General features: G+C 44.0%; 1 protein-coding gene across 1 annotated transcript in view; it reads left to right on the top strand.

Annotated features, from left to right (window-relative positions):
* The window catches only part of zgc:154058 (Transmembrane protein 150A-like), a 28,206-nt gene extending 22,364 nt beyond the window's left edge, over positions 1 to 5,842 (top strand). The window contains exons 7-8 of the mRNA XM_015944389.3: positions 5,100 to 5,277; positions 5,426 to 5,842. Coding sequence (XP_015799875.1) covers positions 5,100 to 5,277; positions 5,426 to 5,697 — 450 coding nt within the window. The 3' untranslated portion in view covers positions 5,698 to 5,842. The remainder of the gene's footprint in view (positions 1 to 5,099; positions 5,278 to 5,425) is intronic.
* The last annotated feature ends 11,638 nt before the right edge of the window (positions 5,843 to 17,480 follow it).

Below are 17,480 nucleotides of genomic sequence, written 5' to 3'. Positions count from 1 at the left end.
GGGGACAAGGTCATAAGCCTTCTCCAAATCCACAAAACACATGTGGATTGGTTGGGCAAACTCCCATGCCCCCTCCATCACCCTTGCAAGGGTATAGAGCTGGTCCACAGTTCCACGGCCAGGACGAAAACCACATTGCTCCTCCTCAATCTGAGATTCAACTATTGATCGGACCCTCCTCTCCAGTACCTTGGAGTAGACCCTTCCAGGGAGGCTGAGGAGTGTAATCCCCCTATAGTTGGAACACACCCTCAGGTCACCCTTTTTAAAGATGGGGACCACCACCCCGGTCTGCCACTCCACAGGAACTGCCCCCGATGACCACGTAATGTTGCAGATGTTGCAGAGACGTGTCAACCATGACAGCCCTACAACATCCATAGCCTTGAGATACCCAGGACGAACCTCATCCGCCCCCCGGGGCTCCGCCGCTGTGTAGTTGTTTGACTACCTCAGCAACTTCTGCCCCAGAGACTGGACAGTCCATCCCCAGGTCTCCCGGCTCTGGTCAAATGCCTTCTCCAAATCCACAAAACACACATAGACTGGTGGGGCAAATTCCCACGCACCCTCCAGGATCCCCCTAAGGGTATAGAGCTGGTCCAGTGTTCCACGGCCAGGATGAAAACCACATTGCTCCTCCTGAATTTGAGGTTCAATAATCCAACAGACCCTCCTCTCCAGAACCCCTGAATAGACCTTACCAGGAAGGCTCAGAAGTGTGATCCCCCTGTAGTTGGAACACACCCTGTGGTCCCCCTTTTTAAATAAGGGGACCACCACCCCGGTCTGCCAGTCCAGTGGGATGCCCCAAATGTCCACGCGATATTGCAGAGCCTCATCAGCCAACACAGCCCCACAACATCCAGAGCCTTAAGGAACACCGGGCAGATCTCATCCACCCCCGAAGCCTTGCCACAGAGGAGCTTTTTAACCACCTCAGTGACCTCAGCACCAGAGATTTGAGAGGCCAACCCAAAGTCCCCAGACTCTGCTTCCTCACTGGAAGACATGTTGGTGGGAATGAGGAGGTCTTCGAAGTATTCTGCCCACCGATCCACAGCATCCTGAGTAGAGGTCAGCAGCACACTGTCCCCACTATAGATAGTGTTGGTAGCGCACTGCTTTCACCCCCGAGGCGCCGGATGGTGGACCAGAATCTCCTCGAAGCCGTATGGAAGTCTTGCTCCATGGTCTCACCGAACTCCTCCCATGCCCTGGTTTTTGCCTCGGTGACCACCCGAGCTGCGTTCCGCTTGGACTGCAGGTACCTGTCAGCTGCTTCTGGAGTCCCACAGGCCAAAAAGTCCTGGTAGGACTCTTGCTTCAGCTTGACAGCATCCCTAACCGCCGGTGTCCACCAGTGGGTTCGGGGGTTGCCACCACAACAGGCACCGACAATCCTGCGACCACAGCTCCGGTCGGCCGCCTCAACAATGGAGGCACGGAAGAGGGTCCATTCAGACTCAATGTCCCCCGCCTCCCCCAGAACATTTTGGAAGTTCTGTCAGAGGTGGGAATTGAAGCTCCTTCTGACAGGAGACTCTGCTAGACGTTCCCAGCAGACTCTTGCGATACGTTTGGGCCTGCCTGGTCTGACCGGCATCCTCCCCCACTATCTGAGCCAACTCACCACCAGGTAGTGGTCAGTTTACAGCTCTGCCCCTTTCTTCACCCAAGTGTTCAAGACATGCGGCCACAAGTCAGATGAAATAACAACAAAGTCGATCATCGACCTGCGACCTAAGGTATCCTGGTGCCAAGAGCACATATGGACACCATTATGTCTGAACATGCTGTTCATTATGGACAATCCATGACTGGCACAGAAGTCCAATAACAAAACACCTCTCGAATTCAGATCAGGGGGGCCGTTCCTCCCAACCACACCTCTCCAGGTTTCCCTGTCGTTGCCCATGTGAGCGTTAAAGTCCCCCAGCAGAACGAAGGAGTCACCGGAAGGAGTGCTTTCCAGCACCCCCTCCAAGGTCTCCAAAAAGGGTGGGTAGTCTGAACTGTAGTTTGGTGCATAAGCACAGACCACAGTCAGAACCCATCCCCCCACACGTAGGTGGAGAGAGGCTACCCTCTCATTCACTGGGGTAAACCCTAATGTACAGGCACCAAGATGGGGGACAACTAGTGTGCCCACCCCTGCTCAGCGCCTCTCAGTGGGAGCAAAACCAGAGTGATAGAAAGTCCAACCCCTCTCAAGGAAACTGGTTCCAGAGCCAGAGCCATGCGTTGAGGTGAGTCCGATTACATCTAGTCGGAACCTCTCAAACTCACACACCAACTCAGGCTCCTTCCCCACCAGAGAGGTGACATTTCATATGCCAAGAGCCAGCTTCTGTAGCCGAGGATCAGACCACCAAAGGTCCCCGCCCTCGACTACCACCCATCACACACTGCACCCGACCCTTTGGCCCCTCCCACGAGTGGTGAGCCCATGGGAAGGGGGACCCACGTTTCCTCTTCAGGCTGTCCCCGGCCAGGCTCCATGGGTGAAAGCGCGGCCACCAGGCGCTCTCCCACGTGCCCCACCTCCAGGCCTGGCTCCAGAGGAGAGGCCCCGGTGACCCACGTCCGGGCGAGGGAACACGGTTTCCATTTATATAATTCATCATAAGAGGTCTTCAGGCTGCTCTTTTTCTGATCCCTCACCAAGGACCTGTTTGCCATGGGTGACCCTACCAGAAGCAGAAAGCCTCAGGCAACTTAGCTCCTAGGATCATTGAAACACTCAAACCCCTCCACCACGGTACGGTGGCAGCCCAGGGAGAGGCTGAAACCAATTAGAAAGAAACTAGCTTGAAGTGTTAAAAACTCTTTAGTGTCACTTTAAATGCAGATACAAAATCCAGCAATACTTCTAAACACGTGCAGCACGATCTTCCTCATGATGCATTGACTATTTTACTGAACACCAGCAAACCTGTACATTGTGTGGCTTTTAAAGCTCTACAACATGCAGAAAGTTGAGAAACGCACATTCACATGGCATCTTAATTGCAAAAATAAGGAAAATAATTCTTTATTTAGAATCAGCTCCTCTAAATCTGAGACCATGGTCTTAATTCGGAAAAGGGTAGAATGCCTGTTCCGGGTCAGGGATAAGGTCCTGCCCCAAGTGGAGGAGTTTAAGTATCTCGGGTCTTGTTCACGAGTGAGTGAAAACTGGAGCGTGAGATCGATAGGCAGATTGGTGCTGCCTCTGCAGTGATGCGGGCGTTGTACTGGCCTGTTGTGGTGAAGAGAGAGCTGAGTCAGAAGGCGAAGCTCTTGATTTACCGGTCGATCTACGTTCCTACCCTAACCTATGGTTATGAGCTTTGGGTAGTGACTGAAAGAGCGAGATCGCGGATACAAGCGGCCGAAATGAGTTTTCTCCAAAGAGTGGCTGGGCTCTCCCTTAGAGATGGGGTGAGAAGCTCGGTCATTCGGGAAGAGCTCGGAGTAGACCCGCTGCTCCTCCACATCGAGAGGAGCCAGTTGAGGTGGCTCTGGCATCTGGTCAGGATGCCTCCTGGACGCCTCCCTGGTGAGGTTTTCCAAGCACGTCCAACCGGGAGGAGACCTAAAGGTAGACCCAGGACACGGTGGAGGGACTATGTCTCTCACCTGGCCAGGGAATGCCTTGGGATTCCCCCGGAGGAGCTGGCCCAAGTGGCTGGGGAGAGGGAAGTCTGGGCCTCTCGCCTTAGGCTACTGCCCCCGCGACCCGACTCCGGATAAGCGGATGAAAATGGATGGATGGATGGATGGATTAATTATTTATATAATGTGTGATTTATTCTCATCCTTTTGGGAGTTACCAAAGTTAATCGGTGCTTTTCATAAGGAGTTATCTACACATGTTACTTTGTTTCTTCTGCTCTTTTGCACAGGAATGTTCAGAATGCACAATAGCCAGGGCATAGCATCTAGTCTACTGCACTAATGATCCCAGGGAATTTCTTTATGTGGAGCTGAGGGACGCGGTTACTTCAAATATCCTTTAATCTTTAGGCACCAGTCAAGAAATGGTTTTCTTATGTTCTGAAATTAGTGGGGGGTTTAAATGCTGGTTTATGCTCCATTGCATCTCTTATCTGCTCTGAGGTCTGTGTGTGTGTGTGTGTGTGTGTGTGTGTGTGTGTGTGTGTGTGTGTGTGTGTGTGTGTGTGTGTGTGTGTGTGGTCACATGCTCCTTAGCCACTCTTTTCTGTATTGTTTTATTGCTCTTTTGATCAGAAGGGGAAAGGACAAATTTTGAGCACAACTCAGAATGATTCGATACGAAAACTCAATGCAGATTAAAGAGCAAGTTGCCTCAAATCAATTATTGTTTTGCTGAAAAAGTGTATAAATGAGCATCTAAAAGTGTGTTTGTTAGCAACTGTTTTCTTCAAACAGATGTGCTGTCATTGTCACAGCCAAAGTGCCGCCCCCTCGGTCTTCCAGGCAACGCTGCCTTTTAGCATATTTTTCTAACAGACAGTGTGAGTGGAGAAAGACTCTGGCAGAGGGGGTGACTTGCTCTTTAAAAGAGACAAATGTTGTAAAAATCACCGTCTGCATACTTTTGTGTTGTCATGTGGGTCTCTAATGCCTCTATGAACACTACAAATGTGAAAAAAAACCTGTTAATCAAAATTTCTGTCAGTGTTTGGTTTTTGGATATGTGTGCCTAAAAAAACGCTGTTTCAAACGATCCCCAGTTAAGATGTCACAAATGGGGAAATTAGCATAGAACCACCTTTCATGAGCAAGAGGGAACTGCTGCTAAAGGAGCAGTGGCTCTACTCCGAGCCCCTCCCGGATATTGGAGCTTCGCAGCTAATAGCAGCCCGAGCGGGGTATGGGTTGGTGTGGCCAGCAACAGCATGGTTTCTTGAAGTGACAAAGCCCTGAAATGACTCATTCTTGAAGGTACAGAAACTGCCAAGGATGAAATATCTGAAATCGCTTCATGAGAAAGGGATTTAGTGCAAAGAACTTCATAAACATTTTTTATTGACCATAGAACTACTATAACTTGAGAAAAATGTCCAACTATGTCCCTTCTAATAAATGATTCTGATGGTTCTATTTGTCTCGATCTCCTCCACACCTGACAGGTGGATAACGCCAAAATTCTCCACTATGTCGGAGCGGGCGTCACCTTCCCCACCGGCATTCTGTTTGTGTGCCTCCAGTCGGCGCTGACCTACCGACTGGCCAAGACCCAAGGGGAGTATTACTTGGCTCACCTCCGGCTCTGCGTGACCCTCCTGGCCTTCGTAGCCTTGGTGCTCAGTATCCTCTTCAGTGTGCTTTATCCACATTCAGAGATGCCGACAAATGTCTTTAGAAGCCTATTAATCATGAATAGATATCAACAGGTACCTGGGAAGTTTAAGCTCCCATGCTGTTTTCTTGTTTCTTTCCATAACCGTGTTTTCAGGTGGCGTGTTCTTCTGTCAGGAGAGCTTTGCCCTGCAGCACGCCTCGGCTATCTTCGAATGGGTGTTCTGTGTCATCATCATGCTCTTTTACGGGACGTTTGCATTCGAGTTTGCTAGCCTTTCAGGAGACACCATGGTGATTCTGGCCAAGGGAGGCCCCCAAGGATCTTCTGCGAGAGAACATAAAATGGAAGCACTGGGTGGACTTGGAGGACCAGTTCCACACTCACAACCACATCTGCACCAACCCGAAACCATGTCTATACTGTAGGGACCTCCTTAGTTCATATGTTCAAACTCTGGATTGTGGATGAAATTTATTTTTCATTTCCATCCATCTGATGCGTTGAAATGAATCCAGGCCAGTGCAGCAGTTGTTCGCTGCAGAGCAGGTAGGCATCTGCTGCCACAGCGGAGAGCTCATCTTGTGTTTCGTTCACACCAGGATTTGTCTCCAAAGGAAAGGAAAAATAAATAAACTTGCTTGCATTTTGCACAATGATCAAATGTGACACCAAAATTTTCCAACCTCATTCCTGCCATTGGTGACCAGCAACAAAAGAATATTTGGACAATCAAATGGAATATTTGTCTTGGATTGCGTCTCTGGACCACTTCCTCTCACATGACTGCCATGATGCTTTTTTTTATGCACACACAAAAAAATAAATACTGCGGCTGCTGGACAGCCCAACTGGCAGTATTACAGAGTGTTAAACTTTTAAATAAGCAAAAAATAATAATAATAACGTAAGAGCTGACAAATGCTTCCTGGAAACAAAAAGCCAACAAGCTACATTTTGCAACCATTCACAACTCAGCAAAGCAATACAACACCCTGTTGTTTAACATCCTACTCTTCATAGATATTTTGGACCCTTATTTCGTCCACCGCACCTTCAAGCCAAAGAAAAGCAGATGACAGAGCTAGAAATCTAGAACATGTTTCTCAGGAGTCAGCTGACCAAGGCTAAATGGAAAACTAAGCTCATAGCATGGCCAACTGGTGCTTTAATGAGTGTTTAATGAGAGCGTGCAGCTTCAGATTATGCACCACATTTGTTTGCAGCTTCACATCTGCAGGCCCAACAATGTTTTCCAAAGTTTTCCTGGGGAATTCATGCCCAGATTTTTTTTTTTGTGTCATATCTTCTTGTAATGGTATACAACAGATAAACCAGCTGCCTTGAGTGTTGAAATGTTTTGGGAAAAAAAGTCTTTCCTGCTAAATTGTAATCTACACCCATGTTAAATCTTAAAAGATGCTGGATTGAACTTCCTGTCCAGAGCTGAGAAGAGGGCATCCAGAGGCCAAGTGCATATGAGCTAATTCAAGCCGGATCTCTGGCTTTATTCAATTTAGTGATGAGAAACGACACGTGTTTCCAGGTCCTAACGACGAAGGGATGCACCTTGTTTTTCCCCTTTAAGGGTGAGCAGAATGTGCCTTTTGTTTTACCTGCCTACTTTGCTTTTGAAGCTCTGAACACTATAAAATGTGTTTTTTCTGTATTTATGTGGAAAAGAAAGACTAAGATACGGAAGGTGTCACTTTGAAGGACATGACTGAATAACAAACAGGCCTCAGACTATCTTTTTGCTCCTTTTAGGTGCGTTTAAAGCAATAAGATGCTGGATGGGAGCAGTGACAGAAGGTCACTGTGGTGCAGGGAATGCAAATCAAGACCAATGCAGTTAGATAACAAAAAGAAAACGTTACTGTTCAGATTTTATAAAAGTGTTTCACTCCTGAGTTGTTGGATGAAAATAGGAGCAAGGCAGAATGTTTACAACTGTAACTTTTTCGCTGTCAGCCCTCCCTCCAAACCACAATAAGCAACATGTTGGATGGAGATTTGCTTAGTGCCAGTATTTTGTATCCAAGCACTGTATTTTTTAAACCAAGTTTTCATGCTGTTAGCGACATGCTGACAGCTGATGCGTCACTCCCAGGCTGAGCAAACCTTCAACAAGACCGAGCTAGAGCAGCTCTACCGTAGAGCTGCATCGATCAGGTGCTTCTCTCTGCTGGTCAAACAGCATCACTGCAACAGTTTGTGCACAATGCTGCACTCACAGTCACACTTGTTCATTTTTAACAAGCTGTCAAACTCCATCTATCTCCTTTTGTTCTTTAAATCTCCCTTTCACGCACTACTTTAACAATATTTCTTTATAAAAAGGTCACTTTCGTGTATTTTAATGCTAAGCCATCTAATGGTGCCGCTTTGACATGAAATCGTTTCTGGTCATTTCACACTTTGTTTACTGAAAGCACTTCCCTGTGATTTGTTCTCCTCGCTGTCTGGATCCTCGTGGATCTTTGCACTCAGGAAAGTGTTCCAACACCCACTGCATTATTTGATTCAAAGCAGATTAAATCTGTTTGTTATAAAAACAGGAAAAATGCTGGAAGTGCTGCAGGGGTGTAAAAAATTATCTGGTGCTCTTCAGCCAAGGGATACATATGAATGTTAAGCAAAAAGAGGTCTGAGGCACTCAGCAGATAGAAGGTTAAAAAGCCTTTAATGATGCATGGCTTAAATGGTTAAAAAAAATGTTGCCGACGCGTTTCAGCCCACAGGGCCTTCGTCAGGACTCAAATGTTTGTAGGTCCTCTCACTTCCTTGAAAAGAAGGCCAGTCAGTGACACCTGCTGAAGTTGGGCAGGTAGACAGCATCATGATTGGATGACCAGTGTTGCACAAAACAACTTTTACATTCTGAAAAATCTTAAAATAACGAGAAAAACTCACAAATGTTAAATCAACTCTGAGAATTAAGAAAAAGGAAAAGTAAGTAAATACAAACTTAAAGACAAATGGTACAAATATAGTAAGAAAACATGGAATTACAAATAATAGAATTACCAAAAAGGAGCAAAATCCATTTCTCCATTAAGGAGATTAGAGGATTTCCAGATCTGATTGCTTGTTTGTGTTCTGCAAGTCTTACTTTTAACTTGTGTTTAGTTCTCCCAATATAGAAGCAACCACATGGGCATTCTAGTCTGTAGACCACAAATGAAGTATTGCAATTGATGAATGAATCAGTGTAAAAGGTGTGTCCTGAGAAAATATCAGCAAACAATTAGTATTAGTCATGTTGTCACAATGAACAGTTTCCACATTTATGGTTACCTTTTCGAGTTGAGAGCCAAGTTTTTTGTTGCTGTAGAGGAAGGTGACGTTGAACAAGCTTCATTTAACGTTGGAGTTCGTCTGAAGCTGATAGACGGAGTATCTGGGAGAGCTTCCCTAAGAGTACTGTTGCTTTTTAGTAAATCCCAGTTTTTTGTATTTATTTGTTTATTCTTGTTGGTTTGTAATTATTTAATTTGTGGTCTACTTTTCCTTTTTCTCAATTCTCAGAGGTAATTTAACATTTGTGAGTATTTCTCCTTATAATAGGATTTTTCAGAATGTAAAAGAGTTTTTTTTGTGCGATACTGGTCATTCAATTCAATTCAAAGATACTTTATTAATCCCAGACGGAATCATGATGCTGTCTACCTGCCCAACTTCAGCAGGTGTCGCTGATTGATCTTCTTTATAAGGAAGTGAGAGGACCTACAAACATTTTGAGCCCTGACGAAGGCCCTGTGGGCTGAAACGCGTCGGCAGAAAGTTTTAACCATTTAAGCCATGCATCATTAAAGGCTTTTTAAATTTCTATCTCCCGAGTGCCTCAGACCTCTTTTTGCTTAACATAAATCTGTTTGTTTTTACCTTCTGATGAGTTTGTTTTAATGTAATAAAAATTCTACGGCTTATTTTTTTAGTAGTAGGGCTGATGGTAGATATGATGCCATAGATTAAGGAACATAATCAAGACTTGCTGCATAAAAAAAGAAGACATGCCTGTAACTTAGCTTAGAAATCCTCACGCTGCTCATGTAAACGTTGAATATTTCTAAGAAATGTAGCTTCCTCATGCAATCAATAGATTATTAGTGAGACAGAAGATGACCAGCACCTGTAAACCAATTCAATGGGGTACCTTCATTGTTTTGTTCGTTACATTACAAAATGCTCCCTGTGCCTTATGTATTACATTAATAACCAAAGGTGTAGGCTGTTAATTCTATTTTGATGCAAACTCATGACTGTATGCGTCACTGTATATGTGCAAAAATAAAATGTTTAAACATCAAAAGGGTGAAATCCATCTTCCTTTGAAGCTGCTATAGCAAATTTATAAAACAAATTAGCTCAAAAGAATTTTTCACGCCTCTTAACAACGCTCTAACAGTTTAGCTATAAAAATACTGTGGAGATAATAAAACAAATGTGTAACCCAGAAGCTAGAACCTTAATGAGGTATTAACTAATTGGCTTACTAATATGATCCATCCTCAATTTAGATAAAATATAAAATATAAATTAAGGAAATTAACAATACTAATTAATAGATATCTAATTAACTAATAGATAATTTCATAATGAATTATTGGAAGGGTGAATAACTAAAATAACGAGTTTAATATTAAACATCGGTTAAAACAAGAATCTTGAACATCCCTAACAGAAACAGAAGAGGAAAGCTGTATACTATTGGTCCAGGTGGGAATCTGAAATTTCATTGGCTGAGAGAAATAAGTCCCGCCTCCGCGAAATAAAACCGTGCGACGCAGCTGAGCGAGAGGAGAGACAAACGGCTGTGCAGCACGCAGATACAGAAAGCAAAGACTGAGCGGTTAGAGAGAGAGAGAGAGAGAGAAAAAAACAACGGTCGAGGCCGTGAAGAACCCTGATTTGGATGCCGCATAGATAGAGGGAGAGGCGGACTTGACTCCTTCTAATAAGAGCTAGGAACTTGGAACCAACGCGGTGAGTAAAGAAAAAAGAAGAGAAAAAGCTAACGATGCAACTTAAAAAAAAAAGGAAACTTAAATAGCTTATCAAATTAATTCCATTCTTATAGATTTGTGTGGAGACGACAGAGTGAACCAATCCTCTGTAGGAGGGAACCGTTGGAGCGCGTTGGTGAGTGAATGAGATTAAATTCAGTAAATTATTAAATTCAAAAAGCTAATTACAGCAACCGAGGTGACAGCAGTGGGCTGCTAGACGTTAGATCCCAGGAGTTAACATCTCAAACTACCAGTTAACGGTGGTAGGGCATATAGGAGTTAACGGCTCAAACCGCCAGTTAACGGCGGTAGGGCATATGGGATTCCCAGGAGTTAACGGCTCAAACCGCCAGTTAATGGTGGTACGGCCTAGATGTACAAGGTCCTCAGGGGCGTTATAGCTAACGCCATAGAATTAGCAATGCGTCCCTTAACCAAACATTTAATAATAAAAAAAAATAGATAAATAAAAATAAATAAAAGCTAACTGATTAGGGAGGAATTATTTTACAAAGGTGGACCAAAGGACCAGAATTTATATTTTGTTGAATTTTGTTATAGAACATTTTATTTATTTATTTATTTATTTATTTATTTATTTATTGTGTTACAGATATACAAGGTGTCACAATGCTGTATAGAAACACAACTAAATGTATCCTTGTTGTCATGAATGTATTTCTTGTTGAATAGTGTAGAGTAATAGAATCTAACTGAGCCTATTGAGCTGAACAATTGTTGTCATATGTAATTATATTTCCAGAGCTACTGAGAATTATTTTAATAGACAATCAAATTGATGTTATGTTAGTTGAACTGTGAACCCAAACATGATTGGCTATGCCAATAGAGTGAAGCATTTGTTTAAGTCTGTAAGACTTTATGCTGTGATGTGACGAGAAGGGTCGATGCCAACTCGCTAACAGTCCTGTTGTTTACAGGCTGGGTTTTTTTTTTTCCTTGGGTTTGATCCCGACTCCTATGATCACTCACTTGGAACGAGAACTGGATTTCTTCCTGACGAGGGAGATGGCGAGCCTTAACCACTGAACGAACCAGGACATCTCAAGTAACTGAAGAGCAGACTGCTCTCTTCTGTGAACAATCTCAACGGTGCGGTAGGAAAAAATCGCACCACCGGACTCTGACTTTCACCCCAAGCGTGGGGATTTGACTTGACGCCGGCTGACTTGTGACTCATATGATCAAATCTCATACCGAGCATTTTACTATTGTCGATTGTTTTCATCTGTTTTTGTGTGTTATCTTTATGTGTTATATTTCCCATTATTATTAAAATTTAGTATATAAACCGTTTCATGCTATACCCGTGACTCCAGTCATTCTTAAACAACCTCCAATTCTCCCCGAACCTAATTATTGGCCCATTTGTTTATTTTTTCTTTTAATTATCTTATTGTATCCTGTAATCCGGTTACATAAAACTTGGCGAGCCAGCCAGGAGAATTGTAGAGTTGTTACCTTAGCTAACCATTGACTGACATCATAAGAGTGCCTGGAGGTCACAGTGGTTTGCCATTTTGGCATTATTGGTACTTTTGAGTGTTTTAAAATGGAAGTTGTGAAAACAGAAAAGGTCAAAGTTTCAAATGCTGTTTTAATCAGTGGGTTAACTGATACAGACCTTGATAACGAAGTCTTTGGGTTTATGGAAGGATTCGGACCAGTTAACAGGCGCATTAAGTTACCAAACTGTGATCAGATTATTGTGGAGTTTCAACATGAAGCCACTGTTAAGGAATTAAAGAAACAATGTTTACCCTATGACAAACCTTGTACTAGGAACCCAGATGTTTTCTTTCATATTCAAGACCTAGCCAGCGCGTACAGTCTAGAAACTAGCACATCTGCCACTGATGCCTATCTGTCAGAGCTCAGGGACATAGCTGCGCGTAGCAATCAATCATTTAAAGACCTTCTAATGGAGGAACTGGCAAAAATTGGGGAATCTTTAGGAAGGGATACCCATGCATCTGAACCAGTCACTGAACCAGAGCCAATGCTCCATAGTGACCAAGTTACATATTCCCTGCCTTTAACACCAGAAGTTAACTATATGAACAACTCAAAGGACAATTGTCCACCTACAGAGACTGGAAAACAAAACCCTTGCATTCCACCAAATCTTTTAAACACACCTGAGGTTCAGCGAGTTATTGTGGAACACATTGTTAAAAGCAGTGAGGTTATCCCTCCGCCTACTTCACAATACAGACTAAAACCGTTCTCAGGGCGAGTTCCACACCCTTCTTTTGAAACTGACTATGATACTTGGCGTAGTAGTGTAGTGTTATGCATAAATGATCCTTCACTCACCAAGTCCCAAATTGTACGAAGAATCGTGGAGAGTCTGTCAGCCCCAGCAGCGAGCATCGTTAAAGCTCTTAGTCCAAAATCCGACCCGGAAACGTACCTTGAACATCTCGATTCAGCTTACGCAGCTGTCGAAGACGGCGACGAGCTCTTTGCTCGCTTCTTAAACACAAACCAGGACAGTGGTGAAAAACCTTCCGATTACTTTCAGAGGTTATACACCTTGTTAAACCTAGTTATTCAGAGGAATGGAATTTCCTCCAGTGACGCCGACCAGCAGCTGCTCAAGCAGTTTTGCAGAGGCTGTTGGGACAGCTCGCTGATTTCAAACCTGCAACTCGAACAAAAGAAAGACAACCCGCCTCATTTTACAGCACTTCTCCTCAAACTGCGCACTGAAGAAGACAAACAGGCTACTAAAGCAGCACGCATGAAACAACACTTAGGGGCACAACGAACTAGAGTGTATTCAAATGTGCAAACAACATGCTCTCAGAGTAAAAACACTTGTGAACTGGAAATAGATGATAACTGTGATGACTTACGCAAACAAATCGCTGAGCTCAGGAGCCAAATTGCACAGCTTAAGGTTAACAACACAGATAAAAAGGCAAAGAAAACTCAAAAAGAGTCAAAACCCCGTGTGGGGACTAAAATTCCAGATGAGCCCAAACAGATTCAGCAGATAACAGCAGTGGTGCCCAGACCAAAGCCTGGATACTGTTTTAAGTGCGGAGAAGATGGGCACATAGCTTCTAGCTGTAGCAACGAGCCAAATCCAGCACTAGTTGCAACTAAAAGACTTGCTCTTAGACAGAAGCAGCGCGAGTGGGAGATGTCAAAGCCAATTGCTCAGTCTCCTCCTTTAAACCGGTAGAAGCTCCTATCGTGGGACAGATAGGTGCTAAAGTAGAACCAAGTCCCTCTAAGGAAAGGACAGAGAGACTTTTTTGCAAGCCAGTTCATGCTCATTCAGTGCCAAAACTTCCCAAAAGATTAGTGGGTGGGCGATGCACAGCTACAGTCTCAGTTAACAGTGTTGAATGTAATTGTTTACTGGATTCAGGGTCCCAGGTAACCACCATTGCCAATTCTTTTTACCAAGAACACTTACCTGACCTCTCAATTAAACCCATCAGTAATCTGTTAGAAGTCGAGGGCGCAAACGGTCAAGCAGTTCCTTATTTAGGATACATAGAGATAAGTGTCACATTTCCAAAAGAGCTCGATCAGTCTGGACTTGAGTTACCTACCCTTGCGTTAGTGGTTCCGGATATAAGCTCAAACTCTGATACACCACTACTCATTGGCACAAACACACTCGATCCTTTGTATGAGCAATTGTCTGCCAATAACTTACCTGATTCCAAGGCACTCTCTTATGGGTACCAACACGTGCTAAAAGCCTTAGCAGTCTGAAAAAAACAAAGCAAAGATGGACGAGTTGGTGTGGTGAAGCTTCGAGGGAGAACCCAAGAAGTTCTCCCTGCAAATAAAAAACTGTTACTAGAAGGGTTTATGCAACCCAGCCAAAACAAGCATGAGCCTTATGCACTCATTGAACAACCCACCAATGGTTCTCTACCAGGGGGTATAATTGTAGACTGTTGCCTCATTTCCTTACCTTCACATGGTCCATACAAAGTACCTGTTGTACTAAGAAACGAAACTAACCATGACATCACATTACCCACTAACTGTGTGATCGCTGAGTTAGTTAAAGCCGATCGTGTTATGCCATATCCAGAACCTGACAAAAGTGATCAGAAAGTACTTGCGGCGTGTAGTTCGCAGCAACAGACTTCACCTTCAAACCCTCCTCTCAGTTTTGACTTCGGTACTTCGCCCTTGTCCGAAGAATGGAAAGGGAGGATCACCAACAAACTTAACACTTACTCCGATGTGTTTTCGCACCACGATCTTGATTTTGGTCATACACAACAGATAAGACATCACATCAACTTAAAAGACGAGACCCCATTCAAACAAAAATCTCGGCCGATCCATCCACATGATTATGAAGCCGTGAGAAAACATTTGGAAGCCCTCTTGGAAACCGGTATAATAAGAGAGTCGGAGTCTCCATTTGCCTCACCAATAGTGGTAGTTCGGAAAAAGAATGGTGAGGTACGTCTATGTATAGACTATAGAAAGCTTAATCTGCAAACCATTCGCGACGCATATGCCCTGCCTAACTTGGAGGAGTCCTTTTCTGCTCTCGCTGGATCACAGTGGTTTTCTGTGATGGACCTCAAGTCAGGTTACTATCAAATAGAGATGTGTGAAAAGGATAAACCTAAAACTGCTTTTGTTTGCCCGTTTGGGTTTTATGAATTTAACCGTATGCCACAAGGAATAAAAAATGCTCCAAGCACTTTCCAACGGGTTATGGAAAAGTGTATGAAGGACATTAATCTGAAGGAAGTGTTAGTTTTCCTAGACGACTTGATCGTCTTTTCCAACTCCTTGGAAGAACACGAAACCAGACTTTCTCACGTTCTTGAACGGCTTAGAGAATACGGACTCAAGCTATCACCAGATAAGTGTCGTTTTTTCCAGACATCTGTGCGTTATCTTGGACATATAGTATCTCGAGATGGCATAAAAACCGATCCAGATAAGGTGGAAGCACTCAAAACATGGCCGAAGCCTCAGACTTTGAAGGAACTCCAATCTTTCTTAGGATTTACCGGTTATTACCGACGCTTCGTTAAAGATTACTCAAATATTGTCAAGCCACTAACATCTCTCACGGCTGGTTATCCACCCAAACGGAAAAACTTTAAAACACCACCATGTAGATCAAAGTACTTGAACCCCAAAGAACCCTTTGGGAATCGTTGGAGCCAAGACTGTGAGAAGTCCTTTCAAACTATTATTGAAAAACTTACCACTTCGCCAGTTCTTGGCTACGCTGACGCAAAACTCCCATATCTAGTACACACAGATGCTAGTACGACCGGACTCGGTGCAGCGCTATACCAAGTGCAAAACGGTGTCACACAGGTAATCGCTTATGCAAGTCGCGGTTTAAGCTCTAGTGAAACTAGGTACCCTGCGCACAAGTTGGAGTTTCTAGCCTTAAAGTGGGCCATAACAGATAAGTTTCATGACTATTTGTATGGGAACACATTCACTGTCATTACTGATAATAATCCGTTAACTTACCTCTTAACAACGGCAAAACTCGATGCAACGAGCTATCGTTGGCTAGCTGCGTTGTCCACCTATAATTTTGACATCAGATACCGTGCAGGTACACAGAACGTTGACGCGGATGGCCTGTCTAGGAGGCTGCATGATAAACCTGAAGACAACTCAAAATTCACTGATGAATGCCAACGACTAGATGAGTTCCGATCTCATCTTTTATCCTCTGTCAAAGAAGTCGAGCTTCAACTTCAAGCCGAAGCAGTGAAGGCAACATGCCAAAAGCACATGGTCTTGGATGAGGCTGATTCTCCTTGTGGTTTAGTTCAGTCACTTGCCATGTCTGCAGCGGCCATTCCAGACCTATTCCAGTTGGAAGACAATAGTGACAGTTTCTTTGCTGTGCCCAAGTATAACCATGCTGACCTTGTCTCCTTGCAGAGGAAAGATCCAACCATTGGCCGAGTCATTCAGCTGCTTATGACTGACAATAAACCGCCAACTGATACTATTGCAGAACCCCCGGTGGTTCTTAACCTTTTGAGAGAGTGGAAACGGTTTGAGTTTCAAAATGATTTACTGTACCGGAGACGCCAATTAGGACCAGAGACATCATTGCAGTTAGTCTTGCCTGATTCATTACGTTCAACAGTCATGCAAAGCCTACATGATGATATGGGGCATCTTGGGGTTGAACGTACGACAGATCTCATTCGGTCCCGTTTTTACTGGCCAAGAATGGCTAGTGATATCGAAATCAAAGTTAAAACTTGCGAAAGATGTATCCGTCGGAAGGCCCTCCCTGACAAAGCTGCTCCAATGGTGAATATTACCACCACCAGACCTATGGAGTTAGTTTGCATGGATTTTCTCTCCATAGAACCAGACAGTAAGAACACTAAAGATGTCTTAGTGATTACAGACCATTTTACAAAGTATGCAGTGTCCATCCCAACCAAAGATCAGAAAGCCACCACCGTCGCGAAGAACCTGTGGGAACATTTTTTAGTCCACTACGGGTTTCCTGAGCGTCTTCATAGTGATCAGGGACGGGATTTCGAATCACGTACAATCAAGGAACTTTGTTCTTTACTTGGTATCCGTAAAGTCAGAACGAGCCCTTATCACCCTCGTGGCAACCCCGTTGAACGGTACAATCGTACATTACTCAGCATGTTGGGAACTTTACAAGCCACTGAGAAACATCACTGGCGCGATTTTGTAAAACCACTTACTCACTCGTACAATTGTACAAAAAATGACGTGACGGGATACTCTCCCTACGAGCTAATGTTCGGTAGGCAGCCTTGGTTGCCTATAGATATTGCCTTTGGGTTACCGCATTTGAACAAGCCCTCTATAACTCATTCTCAGTATGTTAAAGAACTGAAGAGTCATCTGGAACAGAGTTATGACATTGTCATAAAAAACTCTCAAAAAACAGCGAGGAAGAACAAAGAACGGTTCGACAGAAACATTCGTGAGTCCACACTAGGTGTGGGAGATCGTGTTTTAGTCCGAAATCTTCGCTTAAGAGAAAAGCATAAATTAGCAGACAAATGGGAGCAAACAGTGTATATAGTTCTCAAACAGATGGAAAACTTGCCAGTATACACTGTAAAACCAGAGAACGGAGAAGGACCCAACAGAACACTCCACAGAGATCTTTTACTGCCTTGTGGTTTTCTCTCTTCATTAGAAAATGAAACAGAACGCGT

This window comes from Nothobranchius furzeri, chromosome 12, assembly GCF_043380555.1.
Source record: "Nothobranchius furzeri strain GRZ-AD chromosome 12, NfurGRZ-RIMD1, whole genome shotgun sequence".
Classification (NCBI taxonomy): Eukaryota; Metazoa; Chordata; class Actinopteri; order Cyprinodontiformes; family Nothobranchiidae; genus Nothobranchius; species Nothobranchius furzeri.
Note: the sequence above shows the minus strand (reverse complement) of the source record. Positions and strands in the feature narration are given on the sequence as shown.